This window comes from Nematostella vectensis, chromosome 14 (genome assembly GCF_932526225.1).
Source record: "Nematostella vectensis chromosome 14, jaNemVect1.1, whole genome shotgun sequence".
Taxonomy (NCBI): domain Eukaryota; kingdom Metazoa; phylum Cnidaria; class Anthozoa; order Actiniaria; family Edwardsiidae; genus Nematostella; species Nematostella vectensis.
Window position 1 is genome coordinate 12,468,256 of NC_064047.1, and position 23,484 is coordinate 12,491,739.

General features: G+C 45.0%; 3 protein-coding genes across 5 annotated transcripts in view; all 3 read left to right on the forward strand.

Annotated features, from left to right (window-relative positions):
• LOC125559931 overlaps nucleotides 1–9,233 on the forward strand; it is a 35,617-nt gene extending 26,384 nt beyond the window's left edge. Inside the window, exon 2 of the mRNA XM_048722252.1 lies at nucleotides 9,112–9,233. The gene's annotated coding sequence lies outside the window, so the exon portion shown is untranslated. The remainder of the gene's footprint in view (nucleotides 1–9,111) is intronic.
• The window catches only part of LOC125559927 (tripartite motif-containing protein 45-like), a 103,159-nt gene that overhangs the window by 34,648 nt on the left and 45,027 nt on the right, over nucleotides 1–23,484 (forward strand). The gene's annotated exons all lie outside the window — the stretch shown is intronic.
• Nucleotides 986–13,016, forward strand: LOC116611837 (tripartite motif-containing protein 45). 2 transcript variants are annotated; one of them, XM_048722236.1, is made up of 5 exons: nucleotides 986–1,080; nucleotides 3,016–3,200; nucleotides 3,696–4,593; nucleotides 8,639–8,881; nucleotides 9,143–9,233. In XM_048722236.1, the coding sequence occupies exons 2-5, from the start codon at nucleotides 3,018–3,020 to the stop codon at nucleotides 9,193–9,195; spliced, it is 1,377 nt and encodes a 458-aa protein (XP_048578193.1). In that variant the 5' UTR covers nucleotides 986–1,080; nucleotides 3,016–3,017; the 3' UTR covers nucleotides 9,196–9,233. The 2 variants fall into 2 exon arrangements, with proteins under 2 accessions (XP_048578193.1, XP_048578192.1); XM_048722235.1 differs by lacking the exon at nucleotides 9,143–9,233 and adding an exon at nucleotides 12,255–13,016 and having other exon boundaries at nucleotides 987–1,080.

Sequence of the window (23,484 nt, forward strand, 5' to 3'; positions counted from 1 at the left end):
ATCCCAGTAAAAAGTTGTTGTGTGTTCGTGATGGGTGGGGGGGGGGGGGGGTTTAGACATGCCAAAAAAGGGGCGGCGGAGCTGTCCTTAAACACCACCAGGCCAGGTGAAAATTTAATTTCGAGCCCATATTCAGGTGTGTAAATATTATTGTATAGGATGGACTGGGGGCATGCTCCACCGTGAAAATTTTGCCATTTTTAAATATGTGAAATGCTAATTTTCGTTAAAACCTCAATAGAGAACAGCATCATTAGCTCCTTGCCGACTGAAATCTTATTTACATATCTTTTTATACCACCAATCGGAAAAGTTAGTAGGGGGGGGGGACTTCGACATGAATGGAAAAAGTAGAGGCAGCACTTTAGGGGATAATGATTTTCAATGCCTGCCAAATGAAAGTCATTAAAGTGCAAACAGAAGGTGCATCATATTAATTTATCTATTTTGTAGGGGGTCTTGTACCCTGGTCCCAGGGCCTCGAGCGTCCTTCTATTCAGTGGCCAGCGAGGTTGAGACGTCTCAACCTCGCTGGCCACTAAATAGAGAGACGCACGAGGCTCTGGGGCCAGGGTAGGGGTCTTGGGCTCTCCCCAGTAACAATTTTGAAATTCCAGTTCTAGGAGACTCGAAAATTGACCAGAATGCCTGTTTAAAAAATAAGGCCTTCTCCTAGAACCTGTATCAAAAATGACGATATAAATCATAGATGTTTATTTGCTTGAATTCGTTTGTCCTTAGAAATCCTTCACTAACGCAGGTGGGAAGCCTGTGCTGTGACAACGCTGGGTTTCAGTGAATGTTCCTCCCGTTCTATTGTTTGTACGACTTCGTCAATGGCTACTGAGCTCAATAATCGAATCTAGGAGGACAAGAAAAATATTGCACATTATCTGAGGCGAGAGAATTCTTTGCGATCAGACCGTATGTGACTGCTGAGCTCGCCTTGCGTGACGGGGGCGGTCTGAGTGACTGCGTGGGGGACTAGGGTCTAGATTCCTTTGCGTCTTTTCCGAAGGGTTGATCAGACGCTTCCATTGTAAGTTGAGATTCGTCTGAGCAGATTTCGGCTGGAAACAGGTATTAATATCGCGTATTTCCACCCTATTTTGGCTATATTACCTATTTCATTATTGTATGGGGTCTAAAAGTGGATCGATTCATTTGTCTTCAGCTGATAACTCTTGAGAGGTGAAATGAGTGAAATCACTTTCGATTCGATTCCACTAAAATTCCAAAAGACTCGAAAAGTTTCCGAGTAAAAAAATCTATATTAAATGTACCTTTTGTTCCAAACGTTGTGTTTAGTATATTGGCAGTCTATATTTGAATTATTATGTGTTGTCTTATTCGTTGTTGTTGTCACAATGCTGTACATCAAAGGTCGGTACAGCTAGATATGCTCACTCTAGCTGAATCGTTTACCTTATAACACTTTATTTTCGCGTCAATTTAAACAGCCTCTGTCACGTGCCATTTTATCATCCTAGCAAAGTACCAAAGTGTGAAGAAGCATCCATTTCCATCGGCTGATTTGGAGAAGCCTATATGTGATATTTTCGATTTAAAAAAAAAATTAAAAATTTGCGAAAATAAAGCATAGCTGTCAACTCTCCCGCATTAGGCAGATGTCATAAGATTTTGAACCTAATAACATTAATTTTTGTGTGAATGTCATACATTCTGCATCCACTGTATTCACTCGCATTGGCGTTGGTTTTTTTCACATATTTACTGTATCTCACCCGATTTTACAAGATTTCTGTGCAAGTTTGATTGACAGCTATGATAAAGTGATATGGCCTTTGGGTGAAATATTAGTCGTTTTATAAGCTTTCTGCAAACACCTTGACTTTGACAATTCTGAACTGTATTTACAGTTTTTTGTGGAACTAAATTTAGCCCATGCATGTCTTTGTTACAGTTTTGATGAATGAAGCACATTCTAAATCACTTGATTTACTTGAGTTTATTGTCTCAAAATGGCAAGATTGCAAAAATAAAGTGACTTTTTATGAAAATAGCGAAAATAAAGTGTCGCCCAATAACAACATTTTAAAATCGTGAAATTTTGACGTCGCCAATAAGGTGTAATAAGGGTTTAGTTTCAATTAAAGATTGTTTATTTTCGTTGTTCTCTGGTGGACAGGTACAGTGATTTCTGATTTTTTTAAATTGTTATTTTTTTGGGTTTGCAACTCAAAAAAGCCACATGATCTTTTAGCACAAGTCGCCTATTCACGAAACAGTCAGAAATGAAACAAGAAAGCTATGAAAATAGTTGAGTTTGCTTGATGGTGGATGGATGGGGTGCTAAATTAAAGTAGTGTTACAGATTCTCTAGCCTTCAAAAGTGTAATTTCCATATTGGTCACTGGGAAGGGGTAAATTGGCCAAATTACAATTGACTTATCTTCAAACTTCTAGCTGTTTTACTGCTCATCCAATAGCTAAGTCCAAGTATCTGTTGTTTGGAGTCGTTCATGAGTTTTAGGAAGCAACTGAAGGTAGAGTGATCACAATTAAAAATTTGGCAATGTAACAATAATCTCATTGATAAGCTGGGTTATTTTTCATAGTAAGTAAATAAGTAAGTATATATACTGTATGTCCAACTTTGCATATTCATATTTGTGTTGTCATTTTCCCTTTCCAATTTGTTTGATCATGCAAAGCTTCCAAACATAACGCCGGAATTTATAACAAAATAAACAAACATATAACACAGTTTATTCAGCAGACACAAGATTAATCCCTAATTTCTTGAACTATTGTGCATGTTTAGGGATTGCAAACTCCACATGAGAAATGCAAATTTTAAAGTGTTTGTAATGCAGATATTTCTGCATTATTTTTGAGAATTAAAAGGAAATGACCAGAAGGGGCGTGGCTGTGCCCCCAATATTTTCTCAATGTTTCTGTATCGTGCCCCCTCCCCCAATCTTAGGTGGCCTGCTATGCCTCTCGTAGAAAAGGAATAATAAATTTGCTTATGCTTTACTTGTTGTTTTTTAGAAATGACATCCGCCAGTAGGCGCCTCCAGGATGAGGTGACGTGCTCTATATGTATAGAGCACTTCAACGATCCTAGAGTGCTCCCTTGCTTCCACTCATTTTGTCGGCACTGCCTGGAAGAGCTGGCAGTGCACTCTGAAGGGAGAGGAAAACTTGTGTGCCCCCTCTGTAAGGCGGAATTCCAGGTAATCTGTCATACAGAAATTCATCCATTACTTAATGAACCCTGGCACAAATGTGTGACAAATGTTTTGCTGTAACAAAGAAATGGATTCAAACGACAAGTGCATTTCGAAAGAGAAAAGCGAAATTGAATTCTTCTCACAAGAATTACTTTATGAGTATTGAATTATTAAAAGATAAGGATCCCCAAGCTAATGTTGTATTTTGCATGTTTCCTTCATAGTTACTGTAAATATATGGGCGTTACAAAAAAATTGGGACAAAAACCTATAATAAAATACCTTCAAACTTTTCTTACCTGTTTTTGGACTTGTCATTCACATCCCTGTGAAGTTTCAATTCATTTGGGGCAATATTGAGCAATTGTAGTTCAACTATATTTACAGTAACTATGAATAAAACACGTAAAATACAACATTAGCTCGGGGAACCTATGCCCTCCCCTGAAGTCATATGCAAACTCCGTTATAACTCTATTTTACTGATTATTGTTCTAGATTTCCCCAGCAGATGTTCCGAGTTTGAAGGTGAATTTCATGATCAACAGTATTATCTCTGTTCTTCCTTTGTTGACATCTGAAGACTCCAAGAAGAAACCAGCTTGTGAATCGTGTGATAGTGGTGAGCCTGCCCAAGGGAGATGTAACGAGTGCGATCACTTTGTCTGTGAGCAGTGCATCTCGGCTCATAAGAGATTTCAACCAGTGCAACATCACACTATCCTCAGTTTTGATGAGATCAAAAGCGGAAAGTTACTTGCAATGAGCAAGGCTTCCTTCTGCACCAAACACAAGGGTGAAAAGCTGAAACTGTTTTGCGAATCTTGTAAGGAAGTGATTTGCCGAGATTGCACCGTCGTTGATCATAAAAATCACGATTACCTTTTCACAAGTGATGTAATCGCTCGAGAGAAAGAAGAAATATTGGGAAGAGCAAAAAAAGTTGCATCAAAACTCACCGATATTGAACAGGCGATGGCATTGGTAGAAGAGGCTCAACATCATCTCGAGGAAAATAAACGTGCGACCAGAAGGGATCTGGATGCGTTCATTGATAAGCAGATAGGTACTCTTGAGACGATGCGATCTGACCTTAGAGGGGAGATCGAGTCAGCTTGTCAAAAGCAAGAGAAGCAGCTGACTGCCCAGAGAGAGACTCTATCCATGAGACTTGCAAGTGCTCGTAGCAGTTTGGAGTTTGCTGAGAGAATGTGCAGGGATGCAAATGATGTGGATGTCTTGTCCATCAGGAATGAAGTGCTATCCCAGCTATCGAGTCTTGCAGAGAAACCCGTGGATCAGCCTTGTACGGAGGTTGGAGTTCGTCTTGTAGTGGATGAGGAGTATTGGGATTCTTTGTCAAAGAAGATTTCTGTTGGTGAATCTGAGCAAACAGGTACTAATTCTCTAATACTGTTATGTAGGTCGATCGGTCGGTCGGTCGGTCGGTCGGTCGGCAGCCAGGCAGGCAGGTAGGTAGGTACCCTCAATGGACTCTTGAATAGGCTTCCTAGTTTTACCTTTTACTACCATCTCGAAGGTCTTTCTCATGTTCAACTCCATTCGGTTCTCCAGCGCCCAGCGCTTGATGTTGGTAACCTTCTCCAGCGATGAATCAATCGTGTCGGAGCCAGATATCACAGGCGTCCTTATTGTGATGTTATCCGCATATTTGATTAATAGAGAGTTGGCGCTAGCGTTCTGAATGTCATTTACCATGATAGAGAATAGCAACGGTCCTAGCACCGTTCCTTGGGGGACTCCTCTACTGATTCCAAGGAAACTGGTAGCCATCCCATTAACCACAACTCGCTGCTTTCGATCGCACAGGAAGCTCATTATCCACAATCTGTTACAAAACTAATGGGACACTTTCCCTCCCCCTTCCTCAATGTTGGAGGGCAAATGATCACCTTGCTACTGCTTGTGTTTTGAGCTGAAAAACCGCCTCTAACCAATATTAATCGGGGGGAGAGGGTTGGCGGTTGTTCGTATAGGAAGTGTCCCACTTACTTTTGTTGAAGATTGTCTGAGCAAGTGAGTGACAGGTCCTGGAACAGGAAACACTATCGTTGATAACGCAACGACAATACAACTATGCGAACGTCAAAATGAAACACATACAATTATCGTGCCAGAATCGCGCGTAAAAATGGACAGAAGCTTCAGAGACGACTATTTTTCATTGTAAACAATCTCATCTGTTTCTTCATATAAAAAATACCGCCTATGAAGAATTTATTACGTGAGAGATTTTCACTACAAATTTAGTCACGCAAGCTTGTCTCGGGGAGAAGGTCAATTCAATAAATTCATCTGTTTTACAATAGTTTTGCTAAATATGTGACACTTTGACACACAGTTATGCTTAAAGAGTTCAAGCAAAGTGTATGCAATGCTTTTCTGTGGAGCATTCGCTAAAATCGACGGCTACAGACTACGTCTTCTGTTCTTGCTTACGTGGCTCAACGATTAACACCAACAGTTAACCATTTTAAAATTGTTTAAGAAATGCCTTACGAAAGAAATTCGAACTCTAAAATAATACAGTAACAACTTGAGATTCAAGCTCATAAATTGACACTAGTTTTGTTTGAATGAGGGTTTGCATTTTGGAGAGAGAGCTCATGGTAGATGGTTGACCGTCGTTTTACTAAGATAAAGATAAAGTTCATTTTTATATAAACGGTCTACCACGGTTGACCGCTCAAAAAAGCCCTATTATATATTTCAAATCATTTGTAAGCTTCATATACCTAAATAGCTTTGTGATGGTAATAGAATAGACGAATGATTGAAGAAATCCGGCTACCATGAGTGGGAATAATGTTTTTCTAAAAATGGTAGACCGTACACGGTCCACACCCGCTTTTTTGCACCGCCATGCTAAATATATAAACACTTGTTGTGATGTTCATTGAAAATGAAATGAGACGAGGCTCTTATGTTTTCTACAACAGATAAACCGCCTATTTATCGCTTTCTTTAGTCGATTTGTTATTTATTGTTTAATGGGGAAATACTTATTAGGCGATGATCTTTTTAGTCTCTATGCCTGTATTTATATTACCTAAATTGGTGTTTTTCGGCTAAATACTCCGAGGGATGGCTGCTTTTGCAAATGGAGACAGTCGGCACGATATATAGACAGTCTCTTTGGCAACATCAAATGAATTTTATATTTTACAAAATTATAGTCTGCAAATATCCCAGCGCACCTTCATTTAATTCAAATTAATTGAATAAAATATTCCAAATAGCGCACAGATATCCCAAAAGTATTTTCTGGGGACGTCAACATGTTTACTTCAAGCTCGAATAATTAATAGATTGAAAAACTTTCATTAGGGTATGCGAATAAAGAGAATACATTTTAAGAATTCGATGATAAGCGTGAAAAAATCCAATCGTTCCACTTCTGAGACAATCTGTTACAAAACTAATGGGACACTTTCCCTCCCCCTTCCTCAATGTTGGAGGGCAAATGATCACCTTGCTACTGCTTGTGTTTTGAGCTGAAAAATCGCCTCTAACCAATATTAATCGGGGGGAGAGGGTTGGCGGTTGTTCGTATGTGAAGTGTCCCACTTACTTTTGTTGAAGATTGCAGTTCTTGATGTAAGGGTTGATGTCGTATTTTGCCAGTTTATTACAGAGAATATGGTGAGGGACAGTGTCGAAGGCCTTGCTGAAATCAAATGACAAGGCTCTAACAAAATCTGCATCGTTGTCTAACTGCTTGAGCCAAAAGTGTTGGCATTTGATCAGTGCCATTGTTGTGTTATGGCCTTTCTTGTAGGCAAATTGGTCGGGGCCAATTTCCGACTTAAGAGTGGAACAGAGTTCGTTTCTGCAGACAAGACGCTTGAAAATCCTAATGATGATATTAGTCAGTGAGATTGGTCTGAGTTGACTACAGTCTGTCAGAGGAGATTCCTTAGGGATGGGCGAGATGTTCGCTAACTTCCAAGCCATTGGGACAGTTTGTTGTTGGAGTGAACAGTTAAAGATATTTGTGACAACAGGTGCAAGATGGTGAGAAAAGTCGCGCCAGAGCCAGTACGGAAATTGATCAGGCCCTGAGGCAGTTCGTTTCTATGTGATAAAAAAACTCATTACATAGCTCTCACTCACTGTTGGGGTTCGGGTGCCTTCAGGTATCTCCAGGCGCACAGGGACAACATATGCCTTATCAGTATTGGTGGCTTGAAAATGTGAGTTGATGATGTCGGGTGAAATCACCGATGATGATGATGATGATGCGCGTTCCCTGTGTCTTCCGGCCAGTTATTCTATTGGCTGTCTCCCACCATTCTTTTGAACCGCATTTGTGTTCCTTATGAACAGCTTCCACCTGATTACTCCGAATGAGAATGTTGATACACTCTTGGCGCCTCAGAATGTCAGCACGGGTTCCTTTATGCGCGATTCTGTTCCTGATGTTACAAAGGTGTTTAACCAGGGGGACATGTAAGGTGGGTCTCTGGATGAGACTTTGACCCGAATGAGCGAAAAACATTCATTGAACATCGACCACAGGCTCGCATTTAGCAGCTCCACACTCTCCTCTAGGTTAGCAAGATTTTTAATAGGACTCCAGTCGAAAACATTTGTTTTTCCTGATCAAATAACTGAAATCCTCTGCTATCAAACCTCTCATCACTTTTCAGAAATTTAATTTTACCTTTGATTTGATTTGTGCATTGTTTTTTTTTACCCCCAGTAACTCTATGCCTAAATTCAACCTCATGGTAGTGTAAAGTAATTTTTGTTTTTTTAATCATGTAGTTTTCATTGTATGTATACCCCGAATTATTTACATTTATTACATTATGAGTAGCGACTGAAGGGATCAAAGCCGCAGTTCTTATCTAGAAATAATTGAGATAATTTTAAAGCAAAAAATACATAGGATACCAGATTCACAATTTTTAAGCACCAGCGTTTTGCGACGAGTAGAATACATAGAAGCATACCATAATACACAAGTCTTTATTCATAATATTTCCTGATGGTGCAATTCAGTTGTAGATCTTTTGCTGAATGGTAGTTCTACAAAAGGTGGTTACGGGTTAGGTTTATTCGAAAGATTAATGGTGATCAAGTCCAGCGTTTGTGACACTTCGATAATTTGTCCTATTTATATATAATTTTGGGCGAAGGGATTTTGATCCTTTCTGTAATTGACAGAGAGTGTCTTTTGACACAAATCCAATCCTGATGGTGGAACTTTGGGCCCAGAATACTCTAGGAATCTTGATTTGGGGCAGGACTTTGTACGACCACACAACAACAGCAGCAACAATTTGTACTAACCTTTTGGGTGACACACATATACACTGACTTTACTTGTTTGAGACATGATGAGGATAAGGAATTGTGCCTTCTTGATAAAAAGAGTATTGGTTACTTATCTGGTGATGGTGTAACTCCGTTTGTAGGTCTTGAGCAGTCCGCCATCCTCAGCGGCAAAGGTCCAGAGTACCTCCGAGATCTCTTGGGATTCCTGAAGCCCGTGCAGCAAAGTCCCAAGAGTCGCTGGGTCAGATGTTTCTCAGCAAAGAGAGATGGCTGGGCTGCCAGGACCTTCCATGAACAATGCAATGGCAAAGCGCCGAACATCGTACTCGTTAGTGTTGGAGGAAGATACGTGTTTGGTGGCTACTCTGACGTAGCGTGGACAAGTGAGTACACTAATGAATACGAGAAGGGTGAGGGTCGAGATGTCCGATCATGTTTGTAAATTATTGTTTGTAAACTATTTTTTGTTCATTACCATGAACTTTAAACTTAAGACTTGCAGTACGTTTTCCTAAGCCACCTTCCACCCAATATGTATTACGTCATATGATAAAAGGATTGGATAGACAAATATAGATATAGTTTGTTAGCAGCTACCATGGTATTACATGAGGTGAGCTCGTTAATTTTGCTGTTTGGTGCAGGAAAATGTTTTTACATAATTACAAGATTTTTCCTTGGACAACCCTTAAAGTAGGTGTTACTAAAATCGAGAAATTAAACAGAAACTCTGGATATCTTAGCGCAATTACATTCTTACTACTTCTGTTATTTATTTCCTGTTACATCGCAATACTGTAATTCAGATGCTTCCGAAAGCAGTTTCGTGTCTACATCGCAATACTGTAATTCAGATTCTTCCAAAAGCAGTTTCGTGTCTACATCGCAATACTGTAATTCAGATTCTTCCGAAAGCAGTTTCGTGTCTACACCGCAATACTGTAATTCCGATTCTTCCGAAAGCAGTTTCGTGTCTACATCGCAATACTGTAATTCAGATTCTTCCAAAAGCAGTTTCGTGTCTACATCGCAATACTGTAATTCAGATTCTTTCGAAAGCAGCTTCGTGTCTACATCGCAATACTGTAACTCAGATGCTTCCGAAAGCAGTTTTATGTCTACATCGCAATACTGTAATTCAGATTCTTCCGAAAGCAGTTTCGTGTCTAGATCGCAATACTGTAATTCAGATTCTTCCGAAAGCAGTCTCGTGTCTACATCGCAATACTGTAATTCAGATTCTTCCGAAAGCAGTTTCGTGTCTACATCGCAATACTGTAATTCAGATTCTTCCAAAAGCAGCTTCGTGTCTACATCGCTATACTGTAATTCAGATTCTTTCGAAAGCAGTTTTATGTCTACATCGCAATACTGTAATTCAGATTCTTCCGAAAGCAGTTTTATGTCTACATCGCAATACTGTAATTCAGATTCTTCCAAAAGCAGTTTTATGTCTACATCGCAATACTGTAATTTAGATTCTTCCAAAAGCAGTTTTATGTCTACATCGCAATACTGTAATTCAGATTCTTCCGAAAGCAGTTTTATGTCTACATCGCAATACTGTAATTCAGATTCTTCCAAAAGCAGTTTTATGTCTACATCGCAATACTGTGATTCAGATTCTTCCGAAAGCAGTTTCGTGTCTACATCGCAATACTGTAACTCAGATTCTTCCAAAAGCAGTTTCGTGTCTACATCGCAATACTGTAATTCAGATTCTTCCAAAAGCAGTTTTATGTCTACATCGCAATACTGTAATTCCGATTCTTCCGAAAGCAGCTTCGTGTCTACATCGCAATACTGTAATTCAGATTCTTCCGAAAGCAGCTTCGTGTCTACATCGCAATACTGTAATTCAGATTCTTCCGAAAGCAGCTTCGTGTCTACATCGCAATACTAAAACTCAGATTCTTCCGAAAGCAGTTTTATGTCTACATCGCAATACTGTAATTCAGATTCTTCCAAAAGCAGTTTCGTGTCTACATCGCAATACTGTAATTCCGATTCTTCCGAAAGCAGTTTCGTGTCTACATCGCAATACTGTAATTCAGATTTTTCCGAAAGCAGTTTCGTGTCTACATCGCAATACTAAACCTCAGATTCTTCCAAAAGCAGTTTCGTGTCTACATCGCAATACTGTAACTCAGATTCTTCCGAAAGCAGTTTTATGTCTACATCGCAATACTGTAACTCAGATTCTTCCGGAAGCAGTTTTATGTCTGAGTATCCAGGGTGAAGCCGGCAGAAGGAAGATCTTAGGACCCAAGTTTATTTTTCTTTCGATAATCTTTCTAATAATCGTTTCATAATTTATCGTGTTTGGGGACAAACACAAGATTGACAAGGGAGGTATGTTATAGGACGGTTTGTTATATTGTTTAGGTTATAGGTTATTGTCGTCTAGTATTTCATGTTACTATCTTGAAGTTTTATTTATCTTTCAAGGATAATTTAGATTTTGTTGATGGTTTCCTAAGTCTAGATTTTAGCACGCCCGTGGACCCTCCGCATCGATGACCTTTTGGTGCGTCTAAATCCAGGGAGTGTACAGTTTCTTATACGTGGCGAAATCTCCGGTTTCTTTTTGTTTTGGAAATTTTGTTTGAACAGTTAAATTCTTTCTAAATTGTATGCCACCGCCCTCACTCCTTGGTTTAGACATCTCTACTTGTATCGTTATTTCAATTAGGCGAAACTGTTGTAGACACGCGCTCTTTCAGCATGCGCAGTTAAGTTTTAAAAGTTGCTGAATCATTAGTGTTATTTTAGAGTTACCTTGACTTCATAGATTATTCTGTAAATACGCAGGGACGAGAAACCAACTCTGTGATTTCCCACGCCCTCACGCTTTTGTCTGATTGGTTCGTTTTGCCAAATTTTCTCCGTTTCCTCTTGAATTGTTTTACATTCAAGATTGTTTTACATATTTCCTTTCATGTGGGACCACTACATGGGTATCTGTCTGGTCCAAGGGTATAAATATAGCGAGCCTAATTCTGTACTTATGCTGCTGCTGTGGCCAAACATTTGGAAAGCATTGAAAAACGCCAGCCTTGCCTTCGTCTTCATCTCCGTCTAAAGGATCCCGGCTTGTGCCCCTAACATTAATTCATACAATGGGAAATAATTTTGATTATTTTTGCTTTCTATCTTATGTTAATTAATAGAATTTCGAATATTATTTTTTACCGTTGTTTTGACTGAAAATACAACTTTAAACTCCATTGAAGGGTTGTGGGTAAGGGATCAATTGTATCTTTTTCCCATCGGCAATTCAATCACCATCCTTAGATGTATTTCACGGTAAAATAGCTTGACATTCATTCATTAGAGGAGATACTAGTTATTATATAAAATGTGGTAGGACTGTATTTCTATTCCTTTTGATCAACTTTTTGCAAACACGGCATCTAATAAATAAATGTCTAAAAATAAATGTCTAATAAGCCCCTGGCGTCTTGACAAAATCTGCTCGATTAGAGGGAGGGGCTTGTTTCAAAACCTTTTTTTCATTTTCTGACACTAGGTATTTCGGCCCCTATAAAAGGTGTTATAAATTAGTGCTTATTACTCGTACAAAAATAGATAAATCTAGCAAGAGTCAATTGTTCCTTTTGGAAAGATGTTTCTTCGGGGTTAGGGGTGAAGACTCAATTTCCTTGAATTTAAATAATACGAGTTCGGCACGGTTTTTGCTGTTTTTATTCTAGTTTGCATTTTAAAATAACGCATTTTGTTTGATTTTCTTCAAAGTGAGTGACCGTGGATGGCAGTCCTCCAGCAAGTCATTCTTGTTGACGCTGTGTAACAAGAATGGCTACCGCCCTGAAAAGTTGCCATTGAGGCGCACGCCAGATAGATACGCCATTTGTGATGACACACGTCACGGTCCGGTGTTTGGTGTTGATCCGGTGTTTGGTGTTCCGTCGTTTGGTGGTTGTAGTGACCTGTTTATCGCTGACAACGCAGGAGGTAATGAAGAGTCCTATACGCGGTCACACACGTACGCTCGTCCCCAGGGCGTCACATCTGATGGCTCGTGTGACGTCTTTGCTGACAAATACAGATTCACACCCGACGAAATGGAGGTGTTTCACGAGGTGGTGGACTGAATACAGCTTTGAACGCCTGTAAAGTGACAATAGACATAAAGACGTGTAAATATTTGTTAGTTGGTACTGTGTCATGAAATTAATCTATTTTTGAATAACGCTTCACCATCTTGTGATGTGACCCGTGGTGCATCTTGGGTAGCATGTGAATCACAAAATATCACATGCTGTGAAAAACCCGCTAGCGAGGGTTACGGCACACTTTACTTTAGTCCAACCTTATTTAAAAACGTGTACATCTCGAGTATATATACCCGAATATTATAACACAAATGCAAATTGTTAATTTTAATAATTATTCCTATAAGCTGTTAGAAACAATATGTTGTTTGGTCTAGATAACCACGTACAAGTTGTGTGTGTGTTTTTTACTTCTTTTTTAAAAATTAAGAACGATGCCTAACCCGTGTGTCTTTGCGTAGAGGGGAAGGGGAAGGGACTCCGATATTAGCAAGGTACAAGGCGAGGAAGTGCAATCAGAATTTATAAGATGGCTCCTGGGGGTAAATAAATATCGAAGCTCAAATGCGTGCCTGGTGGAGGCTGGTTGACTCCCTTTGCGAACTCAAGCAAAATGCAGAGCATTGAAATATTGGGGGTTCTAAGAAATTCAGACCGTACCTAATGTAGCGATGCACGACTCTTTATGACGCGGAAAAAAAGAATTTTAAAAACACAAAATTAAATATATTTAAGGTATGGTAAACCACACCCGACGCAGAAATACCAAAAAATCTTATAAGACAGAGTCTGACATATATAGAACAACAAGTTAAATGAAATTAATAACTATGAATAGAAAGACGCTCGACATAAAACCAAATTGAGAACATTAAGGAAATTTAAGAGCGTTCACAATATCTCTCCCAAGTTAAAATCACAGAATTGCGTTCACAAAGTTTATGCCCAGTGCACACTAGCGACATATCGACGTTACGACATAATCGCGCGCACTCTTATCTTCGACATAACGACATAAGTTTAAATAAAACATGTTTTTTTCTTTTATGTCCTGATGTCTATGTTGTTATGACGGGCTAAACATAGTGCGCGCGCCCATGTCGTTATGTTGCTAGTGTGCATTACTAAGCAACCACAAACTAGCTATCAAAACAGGACGACACAAAACCCCTGAACGAAAAACGTGCCCAATATGCTTGGTTTATGCTTGAATTAAAGGAACGAATAAATGTATGGGTTTTTTACATTCGCAACAAAACAGATTTGAAAGCGATTGCTCAGTTTGAACCAGGAGAGCGCGACAAAAGAAATAGCTCATTTTTTTTGGGAAGCAACAAAAATAAGGGAAAGTGCGTTGTAATTAGATCTATAATGACATCGCTACAAAGTAAGACGATGAAAAACATCAGGGATAGGAGAACGACTTGAATACCTGCTGTCTTTTTTTAATATGAATGTATTCGGCAAAACCCGTAAATCAAAGATGACAAGGTGCCAAATAAAATTATTGAATTGGATGAGCATGAGGGGGGGGGGGGGGGGGTCTGTTCGCTTCTATTGTGTTCGATATGTGATTGCTGAGCTCGCGCGCCTTGCTTGACAGGAGGCGGAACAGGAAACCAGATTTGGCGTGTGATGAAAAACGAGAAACAAATGAGACATTTCTTGGAAAAGTAGATTGGACATCAGTTCGGGCAACAAAACAAAACTTTAAAGAGTAGCAATATTTGAAACATGACTAGCTTGAATTGTAAAGACCGCCCCACGACACACTTGTAAACTTGCAATGCAACGGTGTTTTCGCGTTTTCTGTAAGCGTATATAAATTCGTGGATGAATAAAGTAGCATATCTGTACCCTGTTGTTGTGGTGGAGTGGCCTCTCTATAAAATTATAACACTTGTGAGGGTGGTTGTTGTGGTGGAGTGGCCTCTCTATAAAATTATACCACTTGTGAGGCTGGTTAAGCGGCAATGCCACCAGCTTACTTCCGGTAGATTACGTAACTATCTCCAATCATTTGTAATGGTACGCGAAAAATATTACAAAATTGTAAAAGCAGTGTGCCTATTAGAAGTTTCTTTGAGGAGGTGACTGATAATTTAGAGCGGATGGTCTGTTAAATAGCGCGGATTCTAATAGATTCTTTCGTCCTGAGCTGGTGGCAATGCTGCTTTAACTATAGACGAATATTCCAGGGGTATAGAATTATCGGTTATCGCTTTTTGGGGCAGTGAAATTTTCCAATGCTGCTTTAACTAGTCGAGTATTCCAGGGGAAAAGAATTGTCCGCTATCGCTTTTTGGGGCAGTGAAATTTTCCAATGCTGCTTTAACTAGACGACTATTCCAGGGATATAGAATTATCGGTTATCGCTTTTTGGGGCAGTGAAATTTTCCAATGCTGCTTTAACTAGACGAGTATTCCAGGGGTATAGATTTATCGGTTATCGCTTTTTGGGGCTGTGAAATTTTCCAATGCTGCTTTAACTAGACGAGTACTCCAGGGGTATAGATTTATCGGTTATCGCTTTTTGGGGAAGTGAAATTTTCCAATGCTAGTTTTCCAACTAGACAAGTATTCCAGGGGTATAGAATTATCGGCTATCGCTTTTTGGGGAAGTGAAATTTTCCAATACTGCTTTAACTAGACAAGTATTCCAGGGGTATAGAATTATCGGCTATCGCTTTTTGGGGCAGTGAAATTTTCCAATGCTGCTTTAACTAGACGAGTATTCCAGGGGTATAGAATTTTCGGTTATCGCTTTTTGGTGCAGTGAAATTTTCCAATGCTGCTTTAACTAGACGAGTATTCCAGTGGTATAGAATTATCGGCTATCGCTTTTTTGGGCAGTGAAATTTTCCGATGCTGCTTTAACTAGACTAGTATTCCAGGGGTATAGAATTATCGGCTATCGCTTTTTGGGGCAGTGAAATTTTCCGATGCTGCTTAAACTAGACGAGTATTCCAGGGGTATAGAATTATCGGCTATCACTTTTTGGGGCAGTGAAATTTTCCAATGCTGCTTTAACTAGACAAGTATTCCAGGGGTATAGAATTATCGGCTATCGCTTTTTTGAGGCAGTGAAATTTTCCACCGCTGCCTTAACTAGACGAGTATTCCAGGGGTATAGAATTATCGGCTATCGCTTTTTGGGGCAGTGAAATTTTCCAATGCTGCTTTAACTACACGAGTATTCCAGGGGTATAGAATTATCGGCTATCACTTTTTGGGGCAGTGAAATTTTCCTGGAGCTCTGCCATCCCATGCAACCTCCCCCTCCCCCTCTTCTTACCGTTGTGTTTAAAGGAATGTATATTATTTCGCTTGTTTGAGAGATAAAACAACCTATTTTCGTGCCACTATCTAATATATTTGAGGTAAATGTTGTGCTATTACTTCATGCGCGAATGTTTATTCGGCTGAAATCTTTACCGTTTTTTTTTTTGTCAGAATGGCTTTGTTTTCTGAAAATTTTGCTCTTGCTGTTCCTATTTTTGTTTGTTATTATCAACCCCCCCCCTCTTTAAATATCAAAAAGTCTATCCTTTAACATAATATAAATAACAAGAAAACAAATAAACTTTTGCTTTCGCGTGAATATCGATTAGTTCATCGATCGATTTCAAAAAGGCGGGAAAACAAGAAACACTCGCGCGCTGCCAAATCAAAAATGTAAATGAGTGAAAAGATTAAATTGGACGACTTTTAGGGCTATTTGGGGGGGACCGGGGGGTTTCAGAGAAACTGGTGGGAGGCGTGGATCGCCCCTCCGGACCTCCTAGCCTCCCAGCCCGGTCTCCTGTCTTAGGCCTGGGAGACGCGAATCGCCCCTCCGAGCCCCCCAGCCCCGTCTCTATATATCAAGCGTATAATGTTTCACGTACATAAACAATCAGCGACCGCTAATGTAGGCCGAATCGATTTCACGTACATGAGCTTTTGGCGATTGCTAATGTAGGCCAAATCGATTTCGCGTACAGGGCGATTGCTAATGTAGGCCAAAACGGTTTCACGTACATAAACAATCGGCAAAAGCTAATGTAGGCCAAAACGATTTCACGTACATAAACAATCGGCAAAAGCTAATGTAGGCAAAATAGGTTTCGCGTACATGAAAAATCATGCGGAGCGGTAGGCGTTTGCGGGTGGCAGACGCTGGGAAGCGGGGGGTATGTGCCACCGCTGCTAACGTCGCTTTTCGCAATGCCTGCTATGTCGGGCCTAGGTTAGCTCTAATACGAGGCGAAGAGGCCTGCCCTTAAAGTCCACCCGTCTACCGCGGTCATCCCTGACCCATATTCGGATACTCGAGACAAATTCAGAGGAAGACGCTGCGACACAAATGGGGGTGTCGGGCCCATAGGCGACTTTCTCGTGCGGCCTCCCGCGGGTTTCTAGGCAAGCGAGAACGTTTGAAGGCTCGTCTAAGGCGAGGCACTGCGAGCGGTCTACGATGTCGCAGGAGATGTAGAAGGCCTCTATTTTCGGCAAAGTCACCTTAAGTGGGGGGGCCCAAGGGCAGTGCGAGGCCCCGCTCCCCCATCTGATCGTCTTTAGCCTCTAGGCCAAATAGTGCGCAAAGCTCGGCGTTCAGGAACACAACGCCTGTGGACACGAGCACGATCTTAACGGTGAGGGGATCCAGCTTCGCGGTCAGAATCTGGCTTTTAGCGGTGTTGATCGTTTCCACGATGGACTCAGCCGTGTGGTGCCCGGCTGGCAGAGTAGCGATGGGCGGGAGGGAGGCTATAGTCGTTATCTGCTGCTCCCGCTCGAGATTATACCAGCTGTTAAACAGCGAGCACTGCCGGAGCGCCACAAAGCGCGGGCGCCTTATCGGCTGCTCGAGGAAGAGCGTCAGTTCACCTCCGGTGAACACAGCGTGTAGGACCACCATTGTGTTGAACATAGCCCGCCTTCGTGTTTAATAGGGCTGAGCATGGATTGGGAAGGCTTGCAGATGCTGAACGAGGTCCCCCGAAGGAAGGAGGAGGGGACGAAGAAGGCGGCAGTTGCGGCGGGAGCCTCTATAGCCGAACATATCAAACACGCTATAGCCGACAAAGTCAAAAACCCGGTTTCCCTAGGTCTCTGACCCTCGCGCAGAAGCTGCTCTACGCCGTGCCCGCGACCCCCGTGGAGAGCACGGCCACAGAGATCACCCCACTACTCACGCAGCTGGAGATACACGTGGCTGAGGACAAATCGTTCACGACTAGGGTCCAAGACATATTCAAAGAGACAGTAGTCACGCACAAGTCCGCCAAGGAGTCTCGCCGGTGGCTATCGGAGCCTTCCTACGGGTACTGGCCACAGCAACTCAACTTTGCGGTCTGGTGCGCAACCGCCGGATGTGGGGTGTCCCTAACTGACCCCACTTTCGCCACGCTCCCCTCTGTCATCAGGGGATTTCTAAGGTTTCACGTCTACTTCACCACCCGGAGGATACTCTACGAGCTCGGCGTCCCCCTGCCTGGCGACAACCCGTTCACGAAAAAAGTAACCCCTACAAGAAGGCCGCTTTCGAGCGTCTATGCATAGAGTTCGGTTTGCCGCGTAAGCCGGACTTCCGATGGAAAGGCGGGCGGAACCACGGGCTAGGCGATGTGTTTGTGTTCTACCCGGGGGAGGGGTATCGCAACGTGTACGTGATCCGTGGCTACGACACGGCGGCGGACGAGTACCCGAGCCACCTCAATCTGTTTAGCGACGAAGGTGGGACGTACAATAGTGGGAAGCAGGTGAGTGACATACGCAACGACGACCACGGGGGCGTGCAATATATCTGGTTTGCGCCTTCCAAAGGCGAGGGGCTGACAAAAGCAGGGCTAGGGAGACTCGACCGCTCGGTCGAGGCGTTCGTCTACACAGTGCTTGGCGCGCAGGTAAACGTCCGTTCCTCCATCGCAGGGGCCGGTGGGCCGGCCATGGAGGCGCAGGCGGAGTTCACGGAGCTGCTCGAAGACGCGATCATAGAAAACGACATCGCTCAAAGCGTGCAAAGGTACCAGTTAGCCGTGCAGGGAGCCAAGGTGAGACTGAGTCTTGCGGTTGCACCAGGAGTGTGGCTGATGCCGAGCGATCTGGTGATAAACACGCAAAGCGTCGTGGGCTACAACAATAAGCTGCAGAAAGCCACGGACTCCATGAAGCTCGGCGCAAACGCGATCAACACCGAGACAAAGCCAGTCAGTGCTCATAACATGACCAGTGGGCATCCTAGCGTGCAACACGCGACTGACCACGCGCCGCCCCGGCGGCAAAGCACCCCTGCGAAAGTGCACGCGGAGGGCGCGGCCCCTACCCTGTCGGGCGAGAAAAGTGACCACACCGCCCTCAAGGTGGGGTTGTCGGTGCTCGTGGTGGCCGCGGCGTATTACTTGTTCCGATTACTGCTTTGCATTCGACAAACCAAGAACGCGGCTACGGCTAGAATGAGCAGCCACGCATTTTCGCCAAGGAATTTCACCGCTTTCCCTGCAGCCTTAAACACGAAGTTCGCGATGCTGCCTACTAGCCCGGGTAGAAGTTCGCCCAGCTTTTTACCGATGGCCTTAAGCCCGTTACCGACCCCTCTGACCACGGAGGAGAGCGACTTGCCAAGCGACGTCACAATGGCCGCGATCGTCGTCACTACGGCCAACCCGATAGCGGTGACGGTGAAGCCGTACTTTTTGAAGATGGCTTTGATGCGCTCTCTTAGCGGCTTTTGGTTCTCGAGTTCCCGGTTTTCGCGTTCTAGTTCGTCAATCTCGGACAGCCTCTCCTCGTTTCGCTCACGGGCCTCTTGGCGGCTACTCTCTGACGAGTTAGGGTCGTCGATGGTCTCCCTGTCTGTGGCTACCACCCCTTATAGCTCTTGGATCCATTCTGTGTTCTCCTGGATGACCGCGTCTACCTCTGCCACGGACCCCATCGCCAGCTTGAAGCCTCTCAGATTTGCAACGTCTTGTCGGACGCCCCCGTCCTCGTTGAACAGCTGTCTTGGTTTAGACCAACCCCCTTTGTCGAGGTTGCGAACCCGTATTAGCGTCTTCCCCCTCTGGTCGGACTGGAACCGTATCAGATTCTCGTTAAGGTCTGGGTATTTCTCCCTGAGGAACTGGAGACCGAGTCTTGTCGCTGCACCCTCTGTGATAAACGAGGTTTCAGCGCTTGCCGTTCTGGCGGTTTGCGTTGCGCTTCGCGTAGCCATGCTATTCGCAGCATGCATACGCGATGACGTGCTCGTCATTGGGATCGACTTCCCATCGTCGGGGTCGAACGGGATAAGGGGCGTCGTCTCGTCGTCCCCCGCCCCGCGATCGGCGGACGCGCCCGGCAAGGTATCGTCAATGTCAACGTCAACGTCACCCATGATGCGTGCGCATAACTCGTGCTATGCTATATTAGACATGTCTAACAGTCCGCACCATAGCCACGCGACTTCGTACTTTATGTGCATACACGTATACGATGTCAGCCAGCGATAAACTCGACCCCCAGCGAAAACCCAGAATCCCTCTGGGGTTGAAAGCCAAGAGAACTGTTCACCGGGTCACTCTCAACCCGTCGACGGCCTCCCCAGGCGAGACGCTATATGTGGCGGTCCCAAAGCTATCGGAAGGCGTCACGCTCGTGCCTGGCTCCTTGAGGGTCGGTCTCGATCTCTCCGTCTCAGGCCATGCGAATAATACCGTCGTGAACAACGTCGGCCGAAATTTTGTGAGCCGCCTGAAAATCACGTTTGCAGGAGAAACGCTCCAGGAGACCAACCGCTACGACGTCTTCAAGACGTATGAGGGGCTTTACCTGTCCAAGGTCGAGAGAGAGGACCGACCGCCTGGAGCAGGGCATACAGTCAGAAAACATGCGCAAGCTTCGCTCCAAGGCTGGCGATAAAGCGACCAGTAACGCCAAGGAGAACGCTCTAAGCGCCGCCCATGGGGCGAGGTACACCATCCCGCTAGACCATTCTCTGCTGACGGACCACGGCGTGTTGTACCCAAGGGCGCTCTCCGAGGCGCTGCTCTTCGAGATCACGTTCGCAGCGCCTGACCAGGTAGTAGCCGGAAACGATGCCACCAAATTATCCTATGGCATCAAAAATCTAGAGCTGGAGTACGAAAGCCTGAGGGACGACAACCTCGCCCGTTCTGCAGTCGCCGCCTACCACAACGGCAAAACGTTATTCTACGAGCAAGTGAACCTTCACAAGACCTTCGTGATTAGCAAAGGGACGGACAGCATAATCAACGAGAGTGTCAACCTGCCGCGAAGGTCTATGAGTGGTCTGCTGCTCCTCTTTGTGGAGCCATACACGGCAGGGACTCGCGACTCTGAGAAGTTCGTGTACCCCGACATCGAGAGCGTTCGCGTTACAATCGACGGCATGCCAAACAAAGTCTTCAGCCAGGGCCTGCGCCCCACGGATTTCTGGATGGAGGCGAAAAGACGGTTCGTCCTCCCCTCCCCGGGGGGGCACAGCGGAGCGCTTGCCGTACCCCGGCAGTCGGCCCCGAGTCGTTCTATGGCGATAACAAGTTTGCTCTGTGGATCGACCTTCGAACGACGGACGACAGTGCTATCCATGGGGGTGGTCTCCGATTGGTCAATACCCGCGACGGTGTGCACCTCGAGATAAAACGCACGGCAGGCGGCTCGGGTAGCGTAAACTGTCACGTGTTTGTGGTGGCCGACGCCCAAATGAACCTTATAAACGGACAGCTAGAGTCCATACAATACTGAGCACATACGCCGAAGCGGTATGGACCCGAAAAACGCCCCATTTATCGCACTCATCGTGGGCCCGACGTCATGCGGGAAGACCCAATTCGTAGTGGACCGGCTGCGCGGCCCTTTCCGGGGCAAATTTGACTACATCGTACACATGTGCCCTACCTTTGTCTACAACAAAACATGCGACGGCTTCGGCGAGGGCGACAATCGTCTGTTTGTCATCGCACCTGAGGCGGGTAGGATCGACATGCTGCTGAGGTTTTCCGCTCTCTTCGAAGGCACTAATACGCTAATCATACTCGACGACTGTGCGGCCTCGAAAGATGTAAAGAGGCGCTCTGACCAGCTCGTCAACTTGGCGTTCAGCGCGCGCCACGTGGGTATCAGCGTGTGGGTGATCGCGGAGAACATCGCGGCCCTTGTGGTCTTCTATACCCCGAGCAAGGCGGACATGAAAGCTGTCCTGCATGACTACGGCGCGGAGCTTTCAGAGGAGAAGATGAGAGAGTACATGAAGGCCCTCAAGACGAAAAAGTTCTCGAAGTTAGAGTTTTGCTTGCGTTACCCTTATACCATCGCCCTAGTTGAACGGTAACCACCGCCCTAGGGCATAACGTATATGCACCTTAGCCACGGCATGACGAGCGACGAATACTTCGAGAGTCTTCTTGAGGGGGACGCCGCAGGCCTCCCGGCCGTCGAGTCGTTGGACTGCTCGACGCATCCTGCCGGGGCGGCAACCGGAGGTGAGCAAACTGAGATAGCAGACGCGAGGGAGAAACTCGCGATTCTCGTAGCCTCGGGGAAGTCGAGAGAAATGGTGGGCAAGGCCCTGACTCACGACGACGTCAAACGCATGAGCGCCGAGGAGGTGAGGAAGTACGAGAGGCGATACGAGACCGCTCTAGCCAGCCGGACTACAGACGCCCTGGCAGACTGCTTTCTGAAGCTTACGACCAAGCTAGTAGGCATGGCGCTGCCGATAGACAGCGTGGTCGATCTTCACAATGACCTAGTGTCCGACTACATCGTCAACAACGAGCTCCGCAGATTGTGCGGAATCCTGGCTCTACGCCGCGGCCGTTTGATGGCTTTAGCCGCCTGGGCGTTACACATAGCGCGTCATGTGGACACCGCCGGAACGGCAAGCGCTGACGCGCGGAGCAAACGCGACGTAGCAGCCGCGGACAGTGTCGAGCCCGCCACCCCAGAGTAGACGCCCATTTGAAAGCTCGCCACTTCTCCTACCACTTGGTACCATGTACTTGGTTCCAAGTAGTTGACACCGCGTGTTCGCACGTCGACGCAGATGGAGGAACCCCAAGGAAGTACTAGTCAAAAACTTGCCCAAGAACCTGGCAAACAGCATCAAGAACCTGCACGTACGCCTGTGGCTGCCGTCCCGGCAGCGGCGCGCGACGCGCGAATCACGAGCCTTGAACCGCCCGCGACCCGACCTCACCCTGGACGAGTCGAAGCCGGAAGGCGCTTGGCAAAGTGGAACCGAATCAACAGAGCGAAGAAAGAGGCGCTTCGTGTCGTCTCTGCGCAGCAGCTGCCGGTAGCCCCGGGGCCGAGCGAGCCCCAGGGCTTGCGCTCCGACGATGCGCCAAGCGCAGGCATCGCACACACACCAGTCCCGGAAAGCAACTCTGCCTGGTCGGCTAGCTCGGTTATCGGGCTCGCTGGTCTCCTAGTGTCCTTGATCGGCCTCTACACACGTAGGCGGGAGCTGGCTGCCGCGTTCACTCGTACACCAGCTGTTAACCAGCGAGCTACCGAAGGTGCCGACGGCGTGACTCCGCCCCCAGGGCCACCGCTGGCGGCCGCACAGCAGACCAAGGACCGCGTTCCGGCGAAAGCGCTTCGCGCTCCCGGATCTCGGCTGTTATCCATGGAGTAAGCAGACATTTAGACACGAGGGCCCCACCCATATCCGCACGTCCGTGCATGCGTACACGCATATATAATGTCGACGACGCAGCAAAGCAAGATCACAAAGACCATCACCGACGCCGCAGTCATAACCGGCCTCGTCGCCGGTATCGGCTGGGTTGGGCGCAAGGTCTTACGCGAGGACTTCACCAAAGACCCCTCCGCGAACGCCATGAACTACGCAAAAATGACTGCCGCCGTTGCAGGTGCTGTCGCTTTGAAGGGCTACCTTGAGGACCAGAAGATCCTGCCC

Coding starts and splice junctions, on each gene's coding strand:
- LOC116611837 (XM_048722235.1), top strand. CDS start 3,018: ATGACATCCGCCAGTAGGCGCCTCCAGGATGAGGTGACGTGCTCTATA. Junction 3,201..3,695: donor TCTGTAAGGCGGAATTCCAG/GTAATCTGTCAT, acceptor TTATTGTTCTAG/ATTTCCCCAGCAGATGTTCC. Junction 8,882..12,254: donor CTCTGACGTAGCGTGGACAA/GTGAGTACACTA, acceptor TTTTCTTCAAAG/TGAGTGACCGTGGATGGCAG.